Source organism: Anabrus simplex, chromosome 6 (genome assembly GCF_040414725.1).
Source record: "Anabrus simplex isolate iqAnaSimp1 chromosome 6, ASM4041472v1, whole genome shotgun sequence".
NCBI classification, from domain to species: Eukaryota; Metazoa; Arthropoda; class Insecta; order Orthoptera; family Tettigoniidae; genus Anabrus; species Anabrus simplex.
This window is the reverse complement of record NC_090270.1, coordinates 184,478,733-184,503,306: the sequence shown is the minus strand read 5'-3', so window position 1 is coordinate 184,503,306 and position 24,574 is coordinate 184,478,733. Positions and strand designations below refer to the sequence as shown.

At 40.6% G+C, this 24,574-nt stretch overlaps 2 protein-coding genes across 3 annotated transcripts in view; one reads left to right on the top strand and one right to left on the bottom strand.

The window, feature by feature from the left end:
- Positions 1 to 24,574, top strand: part of T48 (FU domain-containing protein T48) — a 368,079-nt gene that overhangs the window by 15,173 nt on the left and 328,332 nt on the right. The gene's annotated exons all lie outside the window — the stretch shown is intronic.
- Positions 952 to 24,574, bottom strand: part of LOC136875635 (trehalose-6-phosphate hydrolase) — a 123,039-nt gene continuing 99,416 nt past the window's right edge. For both annotated transcript variants that reach the window (XM_067149177.2, XM_067149176.2), the window contains one exon: positions 952 to 3,025. In XM_067149177.2, the coding sequence (XP_067005278.2) occupies positions 1,216 to 2,994 (1,779 nt within the window). In that variant the 5' untranslated portion in view covers positions 2,995 to 3,025 and the 3' untranslated portion in view covers positions 952 to 1,215. The remainder of the gene's footprint in view (positions 3,026 to 24,574) is intronic.

Here is a 24,574-nt window from a genome sequence, read left to right as displayed (position 1 = left end):
AGGGTTAGGAGTGGGAAGGAAGCGACCATAGCCTTCATTAAGGTACAGCCCCAGCATTTTCTTGGTGTGAAAATGGGAAACCACGGAAAACTATCTTCAGGGCTGCCGACAATGGGGTTCGAACCCACTATCTCCCAAATGCTGGATACTGGCCGCACTTAAGCGACTGCAGCTATCGAGCTCGGTGTGTGGAGTTAGCCAAATAAATATTTTCTGAAGCACTATTCATGAAGAATATAAATAAGCTATGGCATCCACTGGTATACGATAATCCTTAATGTGATGAAAATATACAGAATGCATACATATTTTACTGAAAGGATATAAAAGGTAAACAAAGTGACTTGTTTTTAGATCTGAGTTTCGTTAGAAATATTTGCTACTTTAAAATATTCTAAAACATTTTAATGTATTTGAATTATAAACGTTAGAAAATAACAAACAGATCAAATATTTCTCAGGATACAAAAGTAGAAATGGAAATTCATGAAGGGAAATCTGGGGGTTTGGCTGCCACTCAAAATGTTTAGGGTAATAATTCTGTAAATCAGTCTTTATTACTTAATACAGACACATCAAATACAATACTGTAAACATGTTCCAAAATACTGGAGGTAGCCTTCCCTAAAACATTCATGCTACCCTACATAGTTATCTTATCTTAAAGAATGCCTGCTGTCGTCAAGGGATAACCAGACGCTCAATTCAGTTATCTGGCCTTATAAAATTCCTGGACAAAATCATTTTCTGCAAGGGTGGAGCTTTATCATGGACTAGGCAATACTATTATAAACACAGCTGTAGTAATAAGAGAGAAACCATTCCCTATAACATAACCCCAGTAATCAAAACAAGGAAAAACTACTCACTCCCAACTGTATGATATGTATCAGATGCACCATCCAAAATCCGTACAGAACTGAATTACTTGTGTCTACTTGTAAATTGTGTCTAGTAGTTCATAATATTGAATTAACTTCTGAACTTGAGGCATTCATCGGCTGGTACTTTCAGATTCTCATATCTGCAATAACTGAAATTCTGCAGTTTCTCTCATTCACTGCTCTTCACCTAAAAAAAAATGGAATGTTTTATTTTCTGTCTCCTCAGCAGGAGTTTAAGGAATTAAGTCAAGTTTCAAGGAGGGTTGGTGAGCGTTTATCCCATATACTTTTTTACACTTTCATCACGTATCTCTGCTAGTAGCAATACGCCTCACATTTCTCCTTGGTATTTGTGCTGCTTAACGAAGCTGTATGGCGAGCCTTCTACTAAGATTTTGGAGCCCGTATACATTTGTTCAGGTGAAAGGTTAACTAGATAGACGATTGATTCATATGGACGCAGGTTGACACACATGAAATTTGAGGGCGAATCAGAGTAGTTGCTAATTATAATGCTACCCTTGTCAGCCTTCATACCAGATTCTGGAGGCAGATTGAAGATAGTATCATTCCCATAGAAGTTGTTCAGAACCAGAAGCTGTTCATTTTCGTACCGGCGGACGAATGCAAATATTTCAGGATTATCGGAAAGGAGCAGCCTATAATCCCCATGGACAATGACATCGTAGGTCTTACGCAGCGAGCACAATTTTTGGTAGTGATAGAAAATAGACTCTGTATCTTTCAAGGCATTACGCACGTTTATTTCCTTGTAATTTCTGGCAACTTCTATCCATGGTTCCTCGGTTCCAAAGCCTGCATATTTAGATTCATCCCATTGCATGGGAGTTCGCGCATTGTCTCGAGACTTGCTACGTATGATACTGAGCGCTTCCTCTTTGAGAATTCCTCGAGCCGTTAGCTGCCTGTACACGTTAATGGTCTCCACGTCTCGGAAGGAATTGATGTCCTTGAAGCAGGGGTTTGTCATTCCGATCTCCTCACCCTGATAAATGAAAGGAGTGCCTCTCAACATATGCACCACTGTAGCCAACATTTTGCCAGATTTTAGATGGTATTTCGTGTCGTCCCCGTAACGCGAGAGCGGTCTTGGCTGATCGTGGTTTCCCCAGAAGACTGCACTCCAGCCACCACCTCCATGCATTCCAACCTGCCAGAAAGTCAGAACACGCTTTAATGCTATGAAGTCAACTTCTGCGTGTACCCACTTCTTTCCCCCAGCATAATCCACTTTCAAATGGTGGAAGTTAAACGTCATGTTAAGTTCTTTGTTATCGGGATTACTGTACTTTATGCAGCTAGGAACTGACGTGGAAGACATTTCTCCGACGGTGAAGGTGTTATACCGGGAGAATACCTTTTCATTCAGTTCTTTCAAGAACTCGTGTACTCGTGGACCATCAGTGTAGAACCTCCGTCCGTCACCATGGTCATCATCGGGAAACCTCTGGTCTTTTGAGATGAGATTGATAACGTCCATACGAAAACCATCGACTCCTTTATCCAGCCAGTAACGCATTATCTCCCGTACTTTACTGCGAACTTCCTCATTTTCCCAATTGAGATCGGCTTGTGTTTCATCAAACAAATGCAAATAATACTGACCTGAATTAGGATCGTATGCCCAGGCGGAGCCACCAAATTTAGACTCCCAGTTATTTGGAGGTTCGCCATTCTTTCCATCTCGCCAGATATAATAATCCCGGTAATGATTGTTCAGCTTTCTCAGCCGCGACTTTTGAAACCAAGCATGTTCTGTTGATGTATGATTAACAACAAGGTCTAGAATTATCCTAAGCTCCATATCATGAGCAGTTTTGAGCAGATCATCAAAATCCTCCATGGTGCCAAATGGAGGAAATATCTTGTAATAATCCCTAATATCATAGCCATTATCCCGCATTGGAGAGTCGTATATCGGTGTAATCCATATAGCGTCTACTCCGAGCTGTTTAATGTAGTTCAGTTTGGAGCGAATCCCCTTCAGATCCCCAATTCCATCTCCGTCAGAGTCCTTGAAGCTTTTCGGATAGATCTGATACACAACGGACCGTCTCCACCAAGGTTCACTAGCATTCGATAGCGGCATTTCTGCTTTAATGGCCAGTGTGCTTTTAAACCTGAAAACAGAAAGAGAAGAGCATTTTACATCATCTGAGTTCCTCATTTGAAAACCTTTTATGTCCATGTAAACAGAATGTTAGGAAATGAATAAAAACACATTCCAAGCCCTACACTGCATAATGTACATTCTTAAAACAGTTTTTGAAATCAAGTGGAAGTGTATACAAATCTAGCTCAAAGGGAGGTATATAAAAATACTGGAAATTCTAGCTGTCTGAGGGTCATAACACAATTTGCATCTTTTTAAAAACTGAGACTGAAAACAACGACTTATTCCAACAGGTTGCAGTGGAACTCTAACAGGATGATAACGTAATAAAACAATAGATAACAAAGAGGGTTGCATATATTACTAGCATTTGTATGCGTTCTTCGCACGGGATTTGTAATGGATCACATGGTTCCTTCATTAATATATGCAAATTTACATGCCTGTATTCAAACGTTCAATATGCCATGTTAACTCGTATTTTTCTACAAATGTACGTGACAATAACGTGAAGTACGATAAAGATCAACAAGGTCGAGACAAAATTAGGACGATTACAAGGTTTATTTGTATTGTACAGTTCCAGGTCCGAAGTCGTGCGAAATTCTCCCCGCTTCTCGGTTACATATTGTTGTTTCTCTGACCACTGGAGTGGGGCTGTGGCTGGAGGCTCATGACGATAACCTCCCTTATTATCTGTTCTATCGAAAAGAGTAAAATGGCTCTTTAGTTCATCCCGTTAACCCACCTTGAAATGAAATGCACCAAGAGATTCGTGGGAATTGGACTAAAAATCCAAATTTTTGTAAGCATCTCCGTTAATTACCGTCGTACAATAAATACGTATAAAGCATGAAATAACGGGAATAACATATTCTTAAACGTTCCTTATATACAGTCTTTTGACAGACCTAATTCAAATAATATATATAGGGAATAACTTTTTTTTATAAAAGCTAAATCCAAGTGATAACTTGACGTCGTTTTTTATAAAAGCTAAATCCAAGTGATAACTTAACGTCGTATGCACCTGATAACACAATCGTGAATGAGTAGTTTCACCCGCATTTGGGCTAGGGACTTGTACTGAAAAAGTATCCGCTAGTGATATCTCCCTTATTAATCGTCCTATCGAAATTATGCACAGGAGAGAAAAGTTTTAGAAATTGATTTCCATTGAGGCAGGTAGATTTCCATTAAGTTTGGTGGTGTATATTTTGTGGGGGTGCAAAATCACTGGTTCGGTTTCGTATAAACTCCCAGTCATTTCACGGATTCAGAAATAATATTGGCCTCAAAACCTACCCAAGGACAGGCTGATTCTAAATATGAAGTTTGGTAGAAATATATCCAGTAGTTTTCAAGTTATAAGAACTCAGACAAACAGACACCAAAGCTAAAAATGTGCAGATGATCATTAGTACACCTGAAACGGATAACTGAAGAAAATTTCGCCAAAATAGTCAATATACAGACATATAGTCATTACGATTTTATTTATACACACAGGGAATCTGCTACACGTACAACACTTGTTGGGCTATATCCACTGGACTTGCCCAGTAAAACCGCCCGTTAATGATATCTCCCTTATTAATTACCCTATCGAAAATGTGCACATGGGAAAAAGTATAAGAAATGGATTTCCATAAAGGTTGGTCGATTCCCATCCACGTTGTGGTCTGGTATATATTGTGGAAGAGTAAAATCGCTATTTCTGTTTCCTATAAACCACCAGTCCACTCCGGAAATTTGAAATGCTGTGGAACTTAAAACCTACATTGGAAAGGGGGATGCTAAATATGAAGTTGGGTTAAATTATATCCAGTAGTTTTCCAGTTATAAGAAATATGATTTACACGCACCCGCTTGTACCAATCAATCAGTCAATCAATCAGTCAATCAATCAATCAATCAATCAATCAATCAATTAATCAATCAATCAATCAATCAATCAATCAATCAATCAATACTGACCTGCATTTAGGGCAGGTCGCCCAGATGGCAGATTCCCTATCTGTTGTTTTCCTAGACTTTTCTTAAATGATTTCAAAGAAATTGGAAATTTATTGAACATCTCCCTTGGTAAGTTATTCCAATCCCTAACTCCCCTTTCTATAAGCGAATATTTTCCCCCATTTGTCCTCTTGAATTCCAACTTTATCTTCATATTGTGATCTTTCCTACTTTTAAAGACACCACTGAAACTTATTCGTCTACTAATGTCATTCTACGCCATCTGTCCACTGACAGCTCGGAACATACCACTTAGTCGAGCAGCTCGTCTTCTTTCTCCCAAGTCTTCCCAGCCCCAACATTGCAACATTTTTGTAACGTTACTCTTTTGTCGGAAATCACACAGAAAAAAATCGAGCTGCTTTTCTTTGGAGCTCTTGAGAAATATAATTATTCCATTAATCACTTCGGCTTGTACGTGTAATTAATTAGAAGCCGCTAGCCTGCACATCTTGTAAGATATAAATGACGGATTTTTTTTTTTTTTGCTAGGGGTTTTACGTCGCACCGACACAGATAGGTCTTATGGCGACGATGGGATAGGAAAGGCCTAGGAGTTGGAAGGAAGCGGCCGTGGCCTTAATTAAGGTTCAGCCCCAGCATTTGCCTGGTGTGAAAATGGGAAACCACGGAAAACCATCTTCAGGGCTGCCGATAGTGGGATTCGAACCTACTATCTCCCGGATGCAAGCTCACAGCCGCGCGCCTCTACGCGCACGGCCAACTCGCCCGGTAATGACGGAATTTTAGAATTATCTTTGCCTACCTAATGAGGTAAAGGAAATTGATTTTAATAACCTGCTAACTTTCTCTCAGCATATATTTTAGGTGAATGCATGTGGGTTCCACAGTACTTAGAACCTTCAAACATTTCCTGGCCATGCAAATGAAGAAAGTCGAACTCCTAGAATTGTTTCGGATCCCTTCGGAAACCATACTGCACCCACTATCGCAGCACTTATGATTGTTTTACATCGTTTCCGATTTTTGCACCAGGCGAATGCGGGGACTGTGCTTTAATAATTAAGGCCATGGTCGCTTCCTTCCCAGTCCTAGCCCACCGTCGCCATAAGACCTCTTTGAGTCGGTTCGACGTAAAACAACTAACAGACCGAGCGAGTTGGCTGCGTGGAACTGGGCCGTGTAGCTGCTACCTTTCATTTGGGAGATGGTGAGTCCGAACCACACTGTGGCAGCCTTGAAGATGGTTTTCCGTGGTTCATTATTTTCACAATAGTGGAATGCTGGGACTGTACCTTTATTAAGCCTACGGCCGCTTTTTACCCAGGCCCAGCTCTTTCCTCTCCCAACGTCGCCGAAAACTTTTCCATTGGTGCGACATTAAACTACTAGAAAAATATACAATTAAAGAGTGTTCTCCGTTTCGGATATAGTAATGTATTTAGGCACAGTATCTATATGTTAGCTCCCTATAAAGGGAATATTGTCTGACTATTCCATACTTAGAACCCACAAATTGGTTATAGGGTGGCGTACTTAATAACTTCAAAACACGTTGACGATTAACAGGAAGACCTAAATAGGTATTGTTTCTTCGTTTAATATCGATTTTAGGAAGAAAGAGTGTACAGGACCAACTTTAATGGAAACCTAATTTTAACCCTCTCGTTCTATGCATTTTCTTGAATAAAGTGAGTTATCAAGAAGAGACGCTGTAAAGTTTTCACTGATATAGGATACACAATAGCTATATCTTCGCTTCTCGAAAATCGTGACGCCGAGCCGTTTGGTTGGAACGGGCGGACGCACTTTATTGCGTTTATCTAGTGGGTACTACGTGTCTGAATAGCTTTCATGAAAACATGAGGCTTAGAATACGTTTTTCCATAACAATAAAACGACAAAAAACATGTAAATGAAAACTGCATTTATAATATTTCGTCTGACTTACGCACTCCTTTTTAGAGGAACTTTCACTTATCCCAAGTATCACCAGGCTGTATCTTAATTAAGGCCATAGTCGCTTCCTGTCCAGCCCTAGCCTCTTCCTATACAGGGTCACTTTTATAAACCCTGACCGTCCAGTGGCGTTTCTACTCTCCGAGACCTAAGCAGCTGTACGGGAGGCGCGCACATAGTTCTTGACGTTGCAAGCAGCGTGCACGTGTTCCATCTAGCATCATTACCCAGTCTGAATCTCAGCTGTTAACATGGTGAGACAGTTATCATTGCAACACCGTATTTTCGTATGTAAACGTTATTTTAAGTACAAGTCAGCTCGACGGGTACGCGATGCATTTGTTCAGCAATTTCCTGGTGAAGTGCCACCTTCACGAGGACAGATTCACGCAATTGTAAATAAATTTGAAACTACTGGCTCAATGCTCAATAAAGAACATGCGCGCACACGAACAGTTTTAAGAGGGAAAAAGCTAGATGACATTGGTGGGAATCTTGAACAGTCACCGAGTAAACCGCTCACAATATTAGCACAAGTAGGGGTTTCGGTTTTTTCTGCACACAGAGCTACGAAGCTGTTACACATCAAACCGTACATATTTACACGGGCCCATTGTTTAAAACCTGCTGATCCAGTCACAGAGATGTTGTGAGTGGTATCTTGAAACACTGAATGGTCGTTTATTCGACCCACAACTTGTGTTCTTTCCAGATGAGGCCTGGTTTCATCTTAATGGTCGTGTGAACAGTCATAACTCTCACTATTGGTGTGCAGAAAATCCTAATGGTGTTTATGAAGTCCCTCATTGTGAAGGATGACACTTTCATAAGGTCAGATTGTATACACGCTTAAACTAGTGCGGCCGCGCGTGACGTAAGTTGGTTGGCCGTGCGCGTAGAGGCGCGCGGCTGTGAGCTTGCATCCGGGAGATAGTAGGTTCGAATCCCACTATCGGCAGCCCTGAAAATGGTTTTCCGTGGTTTCCCATTTTCACACCAGGCAAATGCTGGGGCTGTACCTTAATTAAGGCCACAGCCGCTTCCTTCCAACTCCTAGGCCATTCCTATCCCATCGTCGCCATAAGACCTATCTGTGTCGGTGCGACGTAAAGCCCCTAGCAAAAAAAAAAAAAACGTAAGTTGGGCTGAGGGAGCTGCTGTAGCGTAAAGTACAAAGACCGTGCGCTCTGTCTTGGTTTATAAGGGAGACCCTGTACTATCGTCACATAAGACCGCTTTCAGTCAGTGTGACGTAAAACAAACAGCAAAAAAACGTTTAAATAGATATAACACTATCACTATAAAAGCGAAAAACGAATATTTTTTCGTGTACATTATTTGCACTCACGAGGGAAATATTTGTGTTCGAACGCTCCGAACGGCATGAAAATTGGTATCGAGGCTGAGTAGCTCGGACGGCAGAGCGCTGGCCTTCTGAACCCAACTTGGCAAGTTCGATCCTGGCTCAGTCCGGTGATATTTGAAGGTGCTAAATTACGACAGCCTCGTGTCGGTAGATTTACTGGCACGTAAAAAGAACTTCTGCGGGACAAAATTGCGGCATCTCGGCGTCTCCGACAACCTTAAAATAGTAAGTGGGACGTAAAAACCAATAACATTATCATTCAAATGTTCGCTGAAAACTGCTGCAGGTTTCTTTCCGTCTAAAGCAGAGGTGCTCATGCTGGACATTCCGTCCCGCCACTGTCTTCGTGATGTACAGGCCGTACTGTTGCTCCGATGACGTCACACAAAGAGGCGAACTGTTTCCTCCGTCCGACCCGTGAAATGCAAAGACATGATTCGTCTGTACCTTTTGTAATTATGAAATATTTACAAATGTTGTATTAATATTACAGGTGAGATCACTAACACCTGTAATCGCATCATAACTCGTAAGTCAGGTCTATGTAATTTTAGGAGAAGTCGGTTTGAAGTACGATCCACGCGATCAAAGCTTGAGTGTTTTACTCGTCAGTGCACCCAAATTATGCATTAATACAAATATGGAGACAACAAACGTACAATAATAAACTTTACGTCCATACCTATAGATGGCATTAAATACAATCCTTCGAAGACTTTCTTGAGACCCTTTCTTCCATACAAACATTTGTATCAGTTTTTGTTTAGGAATAGCCCCTGTTTTCCCAAATATTAATGCATTGATCAGCAAGATCTATTAGCTACTTCCCACATTCACGGAAACTGCCGAGGAGTGGTTTTTACTCTCATTACTCAACATTACTAACCTAAGAAATAACCATATGTAGGTTCAATTGGTTACTGTCCACTTTTATGCTTGTTCTGTACCAACAATAAAACGTCCTGTGTAACAAGAAAATCAAAAGCAGAACTCATCATCGGCTCTGGAAAATGAGTGAAACATACACCTTTGTTCTTCGTAACGGGTATTTTTTCAATTGGGATTTTCGTTTTTCATAAAGGTAACCTGGCCTCATATGAAGAAAATGAAAATATGGATGTATATTGAATGTATAGTTGTATTTTCGCCATGGTACGCACAAGTTCTTAGCACTGTGGCAAATGCGAACTTTCACACACTGCATCTACATTTGCAGCACATTATATTTCCACAAAAACGTGTTATACGATTACAATTCAATGAAGAAATTCCACGAGAAGTATTACGTCCCTTGAATTTACATTACTCACCACGTGAAGATACCATACCTAACCTAAACTATGAGGCCTCATTATCTTAATAACAGCTGTTAACGTAAACCTTGATGTGATAAATTTAAAAATAAAACATGCAATGTACTTAAATATACATTTCTGTCTCTCAACGATCACAATTTTCCAATCGTTATGGATTACATTCACAAGTACAATTTGTAACATTCGCTTAGCTCGCCTCAATTGATCAGCTTATGGGCTTGGCGCGCTTTCAACAGTACGGCCTGTATATTACGAAGGCAGTGGTCCCGCGGGCGCCCAGCACTGTAAGTGGGCGGGCTGGCAGGCGATGAGCGTGAAGGATGGGCGAAGTTCTCCCAGTCACTCTCGATCACCGCGGCTAGCTATTATCACCTGATGCCTGTTAAATTTTAAATACTACTTTCAGATATTCAGAGAACAGGGAAACTCACATAACACTAGAACACAGTGAAAAATCGTTGTTGCATTATGTAATTACATTACTCTTTGCTTAATGAATAACAGGAATTTTACTTGTTTTAAAAATGGAAATAGTGTCATTCCCATCCAAGGAATGGCAAATCGTAGCTTGTACGCTTAAACCCTGTACCTTTGTAGATTGTAACACAAAAGTTATAACGTGTCAGTTTTGAGTGAATATTCGTAATCACAATCGAACGTCAGTGCTCCCTCGCTTCCCTGCAAAGTGTGTCCGCTCTCCCACTTCACTGTGACGTATACTTGCTACGTAATCTGCCCACATTTACGTCACGCCAGCCCGGTCGCACTGGGCTAGCCTTAGCGGGCGCCCAGCTGAGCACCTCTGGTCTAAAATGACGCATTTGATCAAACGAGTAATTTCGAATAGTGGCTGTAAGTAATATCATGACCGGGCGAGTTGGCCGTGCGGTTAGGAGCGCGTAGCTGTGAGCTCGCATCCGGAAGATAGTGGGTTCGAACCCCACTGTGGGCAGCCCTGAAGATGGTTTTCCGTGGTTTCCCATTTTCACACCAGGCAAATGCAGGGGCTGTACCTTAATTAAGGCCACGGGCGCTTCCTTCCCATTCTTAGGCCTTTCCCACCCCATCGTCACCATAAGACCTATCTGTGTCGGTGTGACGTAAAGCAAATAGCACAAGTAACACCATGCTGTGACCTGTGCCCGCAACGTTGAAAATGACCGGAAAGCACCCAGAGACATTTATTACCGTATATTATTAATATAAATGTAATACATGACAAGCGATTACTTACCAAGTGTTCACATGAGTGTTGAAAGGGACGAGACATATCTCCGTACATTTTCAGTCATTATCAAAGGCTACCATCTTCAACGTTGTGATCAAACGTCATAGCATCTTAGTAACCACAACTAAACTAAACCAAACCCCATGGCACTACAGCCCTAGTGGACCTTGGCCTACCAAGCGACCGCTTCTCAGCTTGAAGGCCTGCAGATTATGACGCACGGTTAATGCGACGAATCCTCTCGGCGGGTATTCTTGGTTTCCTAGACCGGGGTCGCCATCTCACCGTTAGATATCTTCTCAATTGTAATCACGTAGGCTGAGTGGACCTCGAGCCAACCCTCGGGTCCAGGTAAAAATCCCTGACTGGCCTGCAATCGAACCCGGGGCCTCCAGGTAGCAGGGACGCTACTCAGAGACTGCGGCGCCGGCACTAGCCACAACCACTGGAAGTTACTTGTTTGATCAAATTTGTAATTTTACTTGGAAAAAACCCTACCGCCATTTTCAGCGACCATGTATGAACTTTCCGACCAATTTTCATGCAGTTCGGAGGTCCCAACGCAAATACTTCTCCCGTTAGTACAATAAAATTGAACTACACAGTAATGTGTGCATTTTCAGTATCTACTAGCCTTCCTCACTTCCTCGTTTTACCATATATCAAGTTTCTGGAGGATAGATAATGGGTGCATGAGCCCTTGGGATCTTTTCTTCTTTACCTTTAAAATAATGAGGCGTAGATATGGGGAAGGTAGTAAGTAAAAAAAATCAAAAGTTAGTTTTTTCATGGAGAAGGTAGTAAACGCTCATGCCAATGGCATGGAAAAGGTAGCATATTAACTGGTACAGTAAATTAGTTTCTACGATTGGCGCAAGACGGGACCTGTGTTAAGTCCACGAGGTTTGGTATGGAGAAGGTAGTAAGTCAGCCCGTGCCTCTGCTGGAATTAGGTATCACCTTTGCATTAGTCGAAAGTCAACTGCGTGTAAACTTTGTTTATAACTATTAATAATTCGTCATATTGATCCTTCAGTTGCCAGAATGCCTCCGAAACCTATTCCATTCATATGGTAAGTCGTTATTGCCAGCATCTTGACATGAGTTCATACTCGTTTTTTTTATTTCAAAACTAGGTAGGGCCTACTACATGTAGCCAACAATGATTACAGAAGAAGATGCGAAAATAATCAGAAAGGCTAAACATTTTCGACCATTTCATGTAATCGTGATGACGCCTGGGGATTTTCGTGACTGCGCCATGGAAAGGAAGAGATATTTACCGGGCGAGTTTGCCGTGCAGTTAGGGCCACTTCCTTCCAACTCTTAGGCCTTTCCTATCCCATCGTCGCCATAAGACCTATCTGTGTCGGTGCGACGTAAAGCCACTACAAAAAAAATAGTGATACTGAAATACTTAACCCCTTAATATTAGCACTGTGTGTTGGATAGGGATTTCAAGAGCCGAACTTCCCTCAGTCAAGACAAGGCAATCATTCAACGAGTTAGAACTGTGGAAAGAGTACAATATCCTCAAAAGGGGACGGTCCTATCAAGCGATCAACAATATACAGACCTTACAACCACTTGGAAGGAGACTATCAGCGAACCGAAAAAATAAAAGACTTACTGGCTATGCTGGATTTCTCGGATGAAAAATATCATTTGTTTTATCGTGAAATTTCCGCTTGAAACACAGATGCGTGCTGACAAACTGATCAGACAGTGATTTTTCACAACGTGTTTTATCGCACAATTCGTGTCTGAAACATAATTAGCATAAATTGTGTTAAACTGATAAATGGACATTATTTATTTTTCAGTGGCATCCACTTTAGAATGTTGGAAAAACCATTTTTCTTCTGTAAAACTCGCTTTTTATGACTTACTGTACCTTCCCCATGCCAATGCCTCAATTACTACCACCACCAGTTCCTGTAACCTAACCCACCCCGTGTCCAGCCTAACCCACCCCGTGTCCAGCCATGCCCTACTATGTGCAGGTCCACTAATATGCATTGCATATTCCATGCATTTTTACGCCTTCTCTTCTTTTGAGGTCGAGTGTCGATCATATACATCATGTTAACCGCAAAGGGATGCTGAGCAATTCGAAAGGCGTCAATCCGTGCAGGCTATCGAAATGGCCGCTGCTGATCTTCTAGTGGTACATAGATTTTCACTGAAGTGGCAACGTTGTGTTCAAGTCTCATCAGTGATGGTATCTTAGTGATCGCTCTTCTTATTTGAAGACCGCTAGGAATAAGGAGGGCTTTTGTCCTTGCCCGTGATGTCATTTCCTGCGAGTGCTTGTACGAAGACACGGTTGATGAGCAAAGGGTCGCCAGGCATGTTGAGGCAGGCCGCGACGGTACGCTGTGTGTTTCCTTCTTCCGTTTAACGGTTCCTTCGGCAGATCACTCACCTGCACCATACTGTCTCTCTTCCTGCATGACCCACCTTAGCAAAGCTTAATTTAAAGCAAATGGGATGGGGAGAGACCAATTCTGTCTCCTTGGATTCTGAAATTCTCCATCTAGGGAAACATTACATTATTAATATATAAACAGTACGTTCTTTTTTCATTCCCGGGGTTGAGGTCGTAGCTGGTATTTTTCATTACACCTCAATTGATACGTATCTTGTGTCTCAGGAAGAACAATAACTGTTGTGCCGGGCGAGTTGGCCGTGTGGTCAGGGGCATGCGGCTGTGAGCTTGCATCCGGGAGATAGTGGGTTCGAATTCCACTGTCGGCAACCCTGAAGATGGTTTTCCGTGGTTTCCCATTTTCACACCAGGAAAATGCTGGGGCTGTACCTTAATTAAGGCCACGGCCGCTTCCTTCCAACTCCTCGGCCTTTTCTATCCCATCGTCGCCATAAGACCTTTCTGTGTCGGTGGGACGTAAAGCAAATAGCACCAAAACAAACAAACTGTTGTATGATCTTCTCATTGGTGTAGCTTGCATGCTCCATCATAAGTCAGTACTGCATAAATAATAATAATAATAATAATAATAATAATAATAATAATGGTAAAAATGTGTAGATACGTGGTTGAGTGTCGGCCTCCTAATCGCAAAACCACGGGTTCAAACCCCGAAGAGGTAGTCAAATTTTTGAAGGATGAAAGAAAGTCCATTCGCACTCCATGTCGTACGATGTCGGTAAATAAGTTCAAATTTACCTCTCCGTTCTGTTTAAAGACGATACTAGTCGAAACCCTTGTTTTTCCTATATTCGACTATTGTGACGTAGTTTACTAAGACGCGAAAGCTGAACTTCAAGATGAACTATAACGTGCACTCTATGCCTGTGGAAGATTTATATGTAATTTGAAATTTTCAGATCGTGTTACCCAGTCTTATGTCGACTTCGGATTATTACGCCTCGAAGACAGACGGACGCTGCATACCCTGACTTCTTTGCACCGAATTCTTACCTTACAGTCCCCAGTTTACCTGTATGAACAATTTCATAGCCTTTCTGAAAACCATGATAAAAACACCAGAGCGCTGAACGCGACATTGCTCGATATCCTAAGCATAAATTCTCAACCGACAATTCCTTCCTACTGTCGTGGCCTGCCTTGAATGGAACTTCCATCTGCAGGAGGTCACACGGATATCGAACCCCGGAAGATTTAAACAAATGTGCTCAAAATATCTCCATGTGTTGAACTTGTAGTGCGTTAGTCTTTCTTCTTCTTCTTCTTCTTCTTCTTCTTCTTCTTCTCCATCTTCTTCTTATTATTATTGTACCGGAGGTACACCCTTCCGTGCATTTAAACTGAGCGCCTTTTATAAGGCCATCTGTAACATGTACTTCAAACTGTGTACTGGAAGAAGTTTGAACGTTTATCGTCAGATGTCTCTACTGTCGACTTATTTGCCCGCTCTGGTGGGAGGATGGACAATTAATATTCAAGAGAATTTTTGTAATCATAAATTTTCTAAACTGAATTGTTTGTAGGTTGTTTTTGGTGTTCTAAGGTTACTAACACTTCTATCTCTTCCCGCCGGCTTAAAATTTTAACCAATCAAGAATTTTTTTATATTTATTTAATTAAAGAATAGGACTTGTGGGTGTGTACAGGGCTTCGGCCCAGAGAATTCTGGAACCTTCCTCTCCGTTATAAAAGCTGGGACCGTTTGGGCCATGTTGTCTTTCCATCGCTCCAGTCAAGAGGTTTAGACTGAGTTTGTAGACGAGGCAGGGGCTTACCTTGCCCATCTCCGAACGGCTTACCAGATCAAGGTAATGGCAAACATCTTTTAATCACGTAATAGCCTCAGAAAGCTAACTTTAGTGGAAGGGTTTCAAAATGCTTTTGTAATGTAAATTTCAATATTTCAATGTAAATTTTCAAATAAGTCTAAGGACTTTATTCTAACTTAAGGAACAAAGCGTGTGAACCCTCTTTTAATTACTATTCAACTTGGTATTGGGGCTACTATGATTTCGTAAACTTTAACATTAATCTCTTCCTTTTGTAATTTAAAATTTTCTCTCCATCAAGTCACTCGGTAACTTCGGGCCATAAGCCCACATAGGGTTTTCAGAATTTCAAGTGAACTTCAAAGGAGTGCAAGTGTTCGCCGCCTAACATTTTGGTTTACGGCCGTCATATTAAATATTTTCTTTTTTTCACTAAGGCCAGGCAGAATGGGCACTTATTGCCTCTGTTAATGTCACTATTCTTTTTTAAAATGTAACTTAGACTGTCGGTCGAATAAGACAGTGGAAACTGGTTATATTTGACCTAATGCAAAAGTTAAACTGTGCCTTTGAGAGGCTTGAATCTTGTAAATTTTGGAGAGTGGTCTCCTACGTAATTGTGTGGAGCAAAGACGCTCTTTCGAATGTTGTAAATTTTGGAGCCGCGTCTCCTTACTGGTAATTGATTGGAGCAGTAGTGCTCTCGGTGACAGTGAAACGTTCGAGCTAGCTAACTCATCTCTTTATTGTATCTGATTACTCTTAGGTTTCAAATAATTATTATTTCTAGAGCTGTAGAACTCCCCTCATGTCCATCCAACTGTTATTTGTTATTGTTTAACAAAGTTTAAAATCTAAAACAAAACAAAAACCGACAAGAAATAACATTTAAAATTTTAAAGTTTTAAATTGAGATTTGATCTTTTCTCTGTCCACCCATTCATGTCCGCACCTTCTTCCACCTCTGTGCTCCATGGAAAGTCCGTATCAATTATTATTATTATTATTATTATTATTATTATTATTATTATTATTATTCATCGATACTGTTAGAGCAGTAGTAGTACTCAGCTGTGGTCTCCGGTGTAGTTATCCTTATCCCGATCCCCATTTTGTAATATTGTTCGCCCACAGTCATAACGTGAAAACTGAAATTTTCTTCAGTGTGAGAAATCGTTGGCTGAATGGTCAGCGTACTGGCCTACGGTTCAGAGGGTCCCGGGTTCGATTCCCGGCCAGGTCGGGGATTTTAACCTTAATTGGTTTAATTCCACTGGCCCGCGGGCTGGGTGTATGTGCTGTCCCCAACATCTCTGCAACTCACACACCACACATAACACTATCATCCACCACAACAACACGCAGTTACCTACAAATGGCAGATGCCGCCCACCCTCATCGGAGGGTCTGCCTTACAAGGGCTGCACTCGGCTAGAAATAGCCACACAAGATTAAATTAAATTAGTGTGAGAAATTTATGAATTGGACATTAAATGCTAAATAATAGTATGTTTATCTATATTATTATTATCATCATCATCATCATCATCATCATCATCATCATTATTATTATTATTATTATTATTATTATTATTATTATTATTATTATTATTATATTTTAATTTCTTTGCAGGTATTACATTATTGTACTTAGGAAGCAAAATGTTCATTTATATTATAATAGATATCTTACGTACAATAAGATAAAATAGTAATTTGTTTCAGTCTCCTTTTTTAATGTTTTAATACTTTTATTTTATGTTATTTGCGTATTCACTGGTTAAGTGTATGACAGTGACACGTATCTCTAACTTTGCCAGTAAAAGTACACCTTATCTATCTGTCTATCTAGCTATTTGTTATTATTATTATTATTATTATTATTATTATTATTATTATTATTATTATGTATGTAAAGATACAGTAGTTGAACATAAGAATGGTATCCAGGTAGAGGATGCCATTCATAGTAGCCCGGTACTGAAATCTATCTATATTAAAAAATATACTTACAAAAAAATACAAAAGTTGAAAACTAGAAAAGCAGCTGGAATTGATAAGATTTCTGGGGATATACTAAATGCAATGGGTTAGATATAGTACCATATCAGAAGTACTTCTTTTATTACTGTTTGCATGAAGGAGCTATACCAAATGAATGAAGAGTTGCTATAGTAGCCCCTATGTGTAAAGGAAAGGGTGATAAACATAAAGCGGATGATTACAGACCATTGAGCTTGGCATGTTTAGCATGTAAGCTCTGCAAAAACATTCTTTCAGATTATATTAGATATGTTTGCGAAGTTACTAACTGGTTTGATATAAGGCAGTTTAGGTTTATGAAAGTTCCTTCCAGTGAGACACAGCTTGTAGGTTTGCAGCGAGGTATATCAGATCTTTTAGATTCAGGAGGTCAAATCTATCTATCTATCTATCTATCTATCTATCTATCTATCTATCTATCTATCTATCTATGTAAAAGATCTCTGGTGATACATTTGGTTTTAGCCTGACAAAATCTATATATAAAATAAGAGTTTTGTCTGTACATTGCTCAGAATTGAAAGATAATGGTATTTCTATATCGGCCATGTCCACAGTAACAAGGAAATGCACTTTTTAATTTTCCGTAATTTCTGTCTGTCTGTCTGTCTGTCTGTCTGTCTGTCTGTCTGTCTGTCTGTCTGTCTGTCTGTCTGTCTGTCTGTCTGTCTGTCTGTATGTCTGTATGTATGTATGTATGTATGTATGTATGTATGTACGTACGCACATCACGAGAAAACGGCTGAAGAGAATTTAATGAAAATCTGTATGTATAGCTGGGGAATAAGTCATTACAATCTAAGCTATAAATAATTTTGTTCACGCTGAGTGAAATGGTAGTTTAGGGGAAGGCCTAAAATTTAATTCTCAAATATTTATGTTATTAGTGGTTTTATCGATAAATAATACTTAACTGAAGTTATATAGAATTAAATTCCCTATCATTTATGTCTTATACGTTTTTATCGTACCGGCTATGATAACAGAGATATTCATGAATTTCGATTTTTGCTGCTAAGCCCATATCAACACCGAGCCATGAGAAAATGGGTTAACAGAATTTAATGAAAATCGGTATGTAAAGTCGGGCAATAAGGAACTACAGTCTACACTATAAATAATTGTATTCACCCTGGTTGAAATGGTAGTTCACTCTGAGTTTGTGGATCTACGTTTATGGTTTTGTGTTATTGGGCAGTGTCCATTGTATGTAATATTATGACTGAGCAAATTCTGTAAGATTTTCCTATAACCATTGAACTGACTATGAGGATCAGATGAATCTCCGTGCTGATAACTGAAATACCAAGCTTTCTTCTCCGCGTTTTCTTATTTTCTTAATATTGTAACGCCTTGACAGATGGCCCTCCGTGCCTGCCTCTTACCTGGAGTTCCCGGGTTCAATTCCCGGCCAGGTCAGGGACTTTTACTTGGATCCGAAAGCTTGTTTTAGGTCCACATAGCCTACGTGATTACGATTGAGGAGCTATCTAACGGTGAGATAGCGGCCTCGGTCTAGAAATCCAATAATAATGGCCGAGAGGATTCGTCGTGCAGACCACACGACACCTCGTAATCTGAAGGCCTTTGGGCTGAGCAGCGGTCGCCTGGTAGGCCACGGCCCTTCGGGGTACTGTTGCGCCATGGGGTTCGGTTTGGTTTTAACGTCGACTTGCCTTCCTCGACAACGGGCACGTGGAAAGAATATTTTAAATTTAGAATGGGTATATCGCCCGAAGTACTTAACTTGCGATTATGTTTAATGCCTCAATTAATAGATAGAAGAAAGCTAAATGTTGTAAAATAATGATGATAATAATAATAATAAGAAGAAGAAGAATGAGGTAGCAGGTAGGGACCCTCTTCGGAGGCAGCCCTGCCCAGGGAGTGGCGCCCCTGCCTATGTGAGTCCCAGAGCACACTGACCCGGTGTGTATCATTTGGTAAGGGTCCCAGCTCAGGGTTACGAGTGAAGACCTCAACGGCAGTGAAGGCGGAGATGAAGATCATCGGTACGGCGGAACTGGCGGAAGAGGCATCCTTGCTTTTTGGGGATAGTAATAACAAGCCTGTTAATCCAGGTGCATCTGAGTGGTATCCACCGGCTTCCTGGTCCGCGTCTGACACCTTATGGGTGCGGCGGCTACACCAAGCTCCAGAAACTAAGAATTCCCGGTTCTAAGCACCCAGCACTGCTGGATCTCCTATTACAAGTCAAACATGATTCGTGAGTGAAGTAACAACATTACCCCAGGTGGCACCCAATCCACCCGTCGCATTGAGATGGCAACCAGACTTTCGGATTCTGGGGAGCCTGGACGACCACGAAAACATGGGAGAGAGTCGGAGCTCTCTGGTAAACTGTCCCACAAAACCCCCACATACATTGGTATATTCAATATCAACACTTTGATTCAACCAGGAAAATTACTAAATTTACTCACAGAACTTGACTGGCAAACAATTCTTATCCTTGCTCTGAAGGAAACTCGATTTAGACTACTGATGATGCCACCTTGGATTATGGAAATTATCGTGTATTCAAGAGTAAAACAGACCAAAAGATTCTAAATAGGACTCCTTTATTTAGTATGAGCTTCGTAGTACAAAAAAGTATACTGAATTCGATCCAAGAAGGGAACTCCGTCAACAATCGCCTAATGACCATGGGGATTCAGTGTGCCAATTAAAAATATACATTAACAAATGCACACGCCCCTACAAATATAGACAACAAGAAGAGCCTCCGAAAACGTGGACAAATTTTGGAACAAACTTGAAAAGATAATGTCAAGAACTCCAAAGGATGACGTCAAAATTCTCTTAGGTGATTTCACTGCACATATCGGCCGAGGAAAGGAACATAGGAAAACCGACGAACTCTACGCAGGACGGTTCAAGACTCATTGAACTAATGTCAACAGTGCAATATTAAAATCATGTCCACATCCCTCAGGAAGCATTCCAAAAAGCAAAAACCCCCATTGAATCCACTGGCGAATTTCAGATTGATCATCTAGCTACCTCATATCCGTTACAGAAAGAGGTACACGATGTACAAATGAAAATAGGAGCAAACATCGACTCTGATCACTATCTGATAAGAGTTAAAGTAAAATTTACTCCAAGAAAATACCACCCCAAGAAAATCTAACAAGAGAAATTTGACATAAAAAGGATTCCTATTACCGATCTAAAAGAAGCATGGGAAAATCAACCAGCGAAAACATGGGAAGAATTCCACACCAAAATCATACAGAAGGCACGAGAAATGGCACCCTTAAAAAAGCATACAAAACACCCCTGGTGGAACTCAACATGCGACCAAGCCCTAGACTGCATTTCAGAAATGCAACAGTAGAAAATCCCAGAAAACTCAACAAGAATTTTATGAGACCAGAAAACAAGTATCCAAAACCATCCGACAAGAAAAAAAAAAACACCTGAAAGAACAACTGGACTAAATTGAAGAAAACTTTAGGAACAACAACACAAGGGATTTCTACAGAATGTTCACAGAAAAAATCGAGGATACATTCCACAGAACTTACGTTTCAGGAAACAAGACGGAAAATTGGCGCTTACTAATAAAGAAAACTGCCAAGTACTTGCACGATACTTCTCACAACTTTTTAACTGCCCCAAACCCACTGAAAGATGTCTTGAAGGAGCATCCAGTTTCACTCACCCAGAATCACCTCCACCAAATCAGGAAGAAATTCAGAGCCACATTAAACGACTAAAGAACAACAGAAGCTCAGGAAGAGACGGGGTTATTTCAGAATTCCTTAAGAATCTCGGTCCAAATTGACTCAAAGAACTTACAGAAATCATGCAGAAAATCTGAAAAAAAACTCCCTGAAGACTGGAAATGTGCTTTGATTCACCGACTTCACAAAAAAGGAGACAAAAGTGATATCAACAACTATAGGGGAATCTCCCTCCATGAAGTCGGCTACAAAATTTTCTCTGCATGCCTGTTGAAAAGAATACAAGAACAACTCGAGCATAAGATTGGTGAGTATCAAGCTGGGTTCCTCCCTCACAGATCGTGCGCTGTACAGATCTTCATTCTCAAAAGCAAGGTCCTCCCAATCATCTGTACCTTCGTAGATTTCAAGAAGGCTTATGATTCAATTGATCGTGTTGATCGTGAATCTCTGTTCAGCATCCTGAAAGAACAAGGACTAGACTCTAAACGCTAAACTTGACCAAACAGACCATCACTGACACGAAGTTAAGAGTGAAATTCACGGGAGAAATCTCAGACGAATTCCCGATAAAAACTGGTGTCCGGCAAGGAGATGCATTGCCACCCCTCCTCTTCAACCTCGTAATAGATAAGGTAATGAGGGAATGGGAAAACGAACTGAAAACGCAAAATAACTGGAACCCAGTAAACATTGGGACACAAAAATCAAGCTTGAAATTTCATGGTTAGTCTTTGCAGATGACCTGGCCCTTTTGTCCAGCGATGAAGTCACAGCGATAAAGCAAGGTGAAATTCTCCAAGAATGTGCCAAAAAGGTCGGACTTCATATCTTCTTCCAGAAAACTGAATTTTTCTGTTCAAAACTAGACATCCATAGTCACAATAAAAAATACGGACAAATTAACAGAGTCCCTCACTTCAAATACTTCGGCGAAATCCTCGAACCAGCCGGACAAGAAAATATAGCCCAAAACAACCGTGTCCAAAAACTCAGAAGAGCATATGGGAGAACAAGAGAAATCCACAACAAAACATGTATGTCTCTTCGCGTTAAGATTAACCATTACAATACTGTAATCAAACCTGAGGCTTTGTATGCAGGGGAAACTCTAACGCTTCATAAAAATGGCGAGCTCAAAAATATAAAGAAGAGCGAAAAATCATGAGGAATATTTTAGGACCAGGACACACGGAAGAAGGGTACCGCCTCCAATCCAGGAAATCCACAGAAAAATTTATTAGATAATAATTGCGGCATACGTCAGGAAAAGAAGGCTAAAACTTTATGCACATGTTAAAAGGCTTCCAGAAACCAGGCTAATCCACCAAATTTTTGAAAGCGTTGATAAACTGAAGAATTTGCCTTGGACACAACAAACAAAGGCGGACATGAAGAACGCACAAATTCAACCTGAAGAAATTCTGAATCGAAATATATACAGAAAGAAAATTGACAAGTGGGAAGTTACTCCAGAGAATGAAGTACCAAAAGGAGCAGGTGCCAAATGGACGGAAGAAATGAAGAGGATCTTTAGTGAACAGATAAAAGCATCCTGGATCTTCCGCAAACGAAATCATAAATAAAGCTTCGTGTGTTCCGAAAGGGACCATTCACGCATAATAATAATAATAATAATAATAATAATAATAATAATAATAATAATAATAATAATAATAATAATAATAATAATAATAATAATAAAGAAGAAGAGAAAGAAGAAGAGCTGCTCGACTAAGTGGTATGTTCCGAGCTGTCAGCGGAGAGATGGCGTGGAATGACATTAGTAGACGAATAGGTTTGAATGGCGTCTATAAAAGTAGGAAAGATCACAATATGAAGATAAAGTTGGAATTCAAGAGGACAAACTGGGGCAAATATTCATTTATAGGAAGGGGAGTTAGGGATTGGAATAACTTACCAAGGGAGATGTTCAATAAATTTCCAATTTCTTTGAAATCATTTCGGAAAAGGCTAGGAAAGCAACAGATAGGGAATCTGCCACCTGGGCGACTGCCCTAAATGCAGATCAGTATTGATTGAACCGAGTATTGAATAATAATAATAATATAGTTAAAATATGAAAGGCAGTTTCCATGAAATAGCGCATCAAAGTAAGGCAAAATTTGTGCTAAACATGTGACGTTACACGGAAACTCTGCTATAAGATGGCGCTGTGTTGACTCGCTCGCTCAGTTGGAGGTTAGCTGACGTGAATACATCGTAGTCAGTTGTATAGAACAACAAATGTAATAAGTAAGTCTACGAAACCCTCAAAACATGCGACCTTCACACTAGTGACAGCCTACCGCCAACTTTTTTTATAATACCTTGTGACTGGAAGTAAAACGCCACACTCAGTACCGGAAGTGAGCAATAAAAGGTCTAGTTAACTATTGCTGATTTCCACCTGCTGAACGATAAGAGAAGTTCTTGCTGCGTTCTCGGCTGACGACCAGTCTTATTATTATTATTACTATTATTATTATTATTATTATTATTATTATTATTATTATTATTTTCCTACCGCTTTTTTATCCTGTGGGGTCGCGAGTGCGAACTGCGTCGCACGTGTGGATTTAGCCCTGTTTTACGGCCGAATGCCCATCCTGACGCCAACCCTATATGGAGGGATGTAATCACTATTGCGTGTTTCTGTGGTGGTTGATAGTATGGTATGTTGTCTGAATATGATGAGGAGAGTGTTGGAACGGCCACATTTACTCAGTCCCCGAGCCAGAAGAATTAATCAGGAGCGATTAAAATCCACGACCCGGCCTGGAATCGAACCCGGAACCCTCTGAATCGAAGGCCAGTACGCTGACCATTCAGCCAACGAATCGGACTTTCGGCTGACGACCAGTCTTTCAGCTAAATCTATTTTTTACGGAAAGGGACTGTAGTTTATAAAGATCTTACAATAATTTACTACTACTACTTTTCACATATCTTGGTGGGGTAGCAGGTGCGAAATGTGTGGCACATATGGACTTGGCCCTGTTCCACGGCCGGATGCCCTTCCTAACGCCAACTCTATGTGGAGGGATGAGTTCAATATTTCATGTTTCCATGGTGTTCATAATGCAATGCGTTGTAGGTATATGACGGCTAGAGTATTGGGACATACACGAACACCCATTTCCCGAGTCCGATAACTAACCATACACGATTAAAATCCCCAGGCCGGGAATCGAACGGGGACCCTAAGAATACATCGATGCTGACCACTCAGCCATTCAGCCAATGAGCCGGACATATCATAATCATTTAATTTTTTATGTGAAATTCAGTATTTTCAAAATATTTCGTGTTTCAAAAATAATATGAATGCAAGTAAAATATGAGAAGATAAACGCATTTTCCGTGCATCAAATAAATCAGGAATGAAACGAGCGCAGACTGACTTTAGGAATCCTTGACAGTACTCGCACAGATTCCTTTTATACCGCACTGAAGTATTCAGCAGTGCCATTAGCTGATATCAACAGCACGTAAGATCATTCTCAAACACTGCTGCCATATGTAGTAGAGGGATGATTATACTATCAGCGGACCTAAGGCAAGCTGACATGTCCAGCTTTCGATCAATTACCCGATTTTACATTCAGTTCAGTCTTTGCATTGTAATATGTAAGCCGCCTTCCCAGTGTTTGTATTCAAGCAACTCTGTTGGAGGAACACATGTGATCTTAACTACTCCTGGCTCGTAGCCAGACTATCCAAAGCATCTGAAATCTTG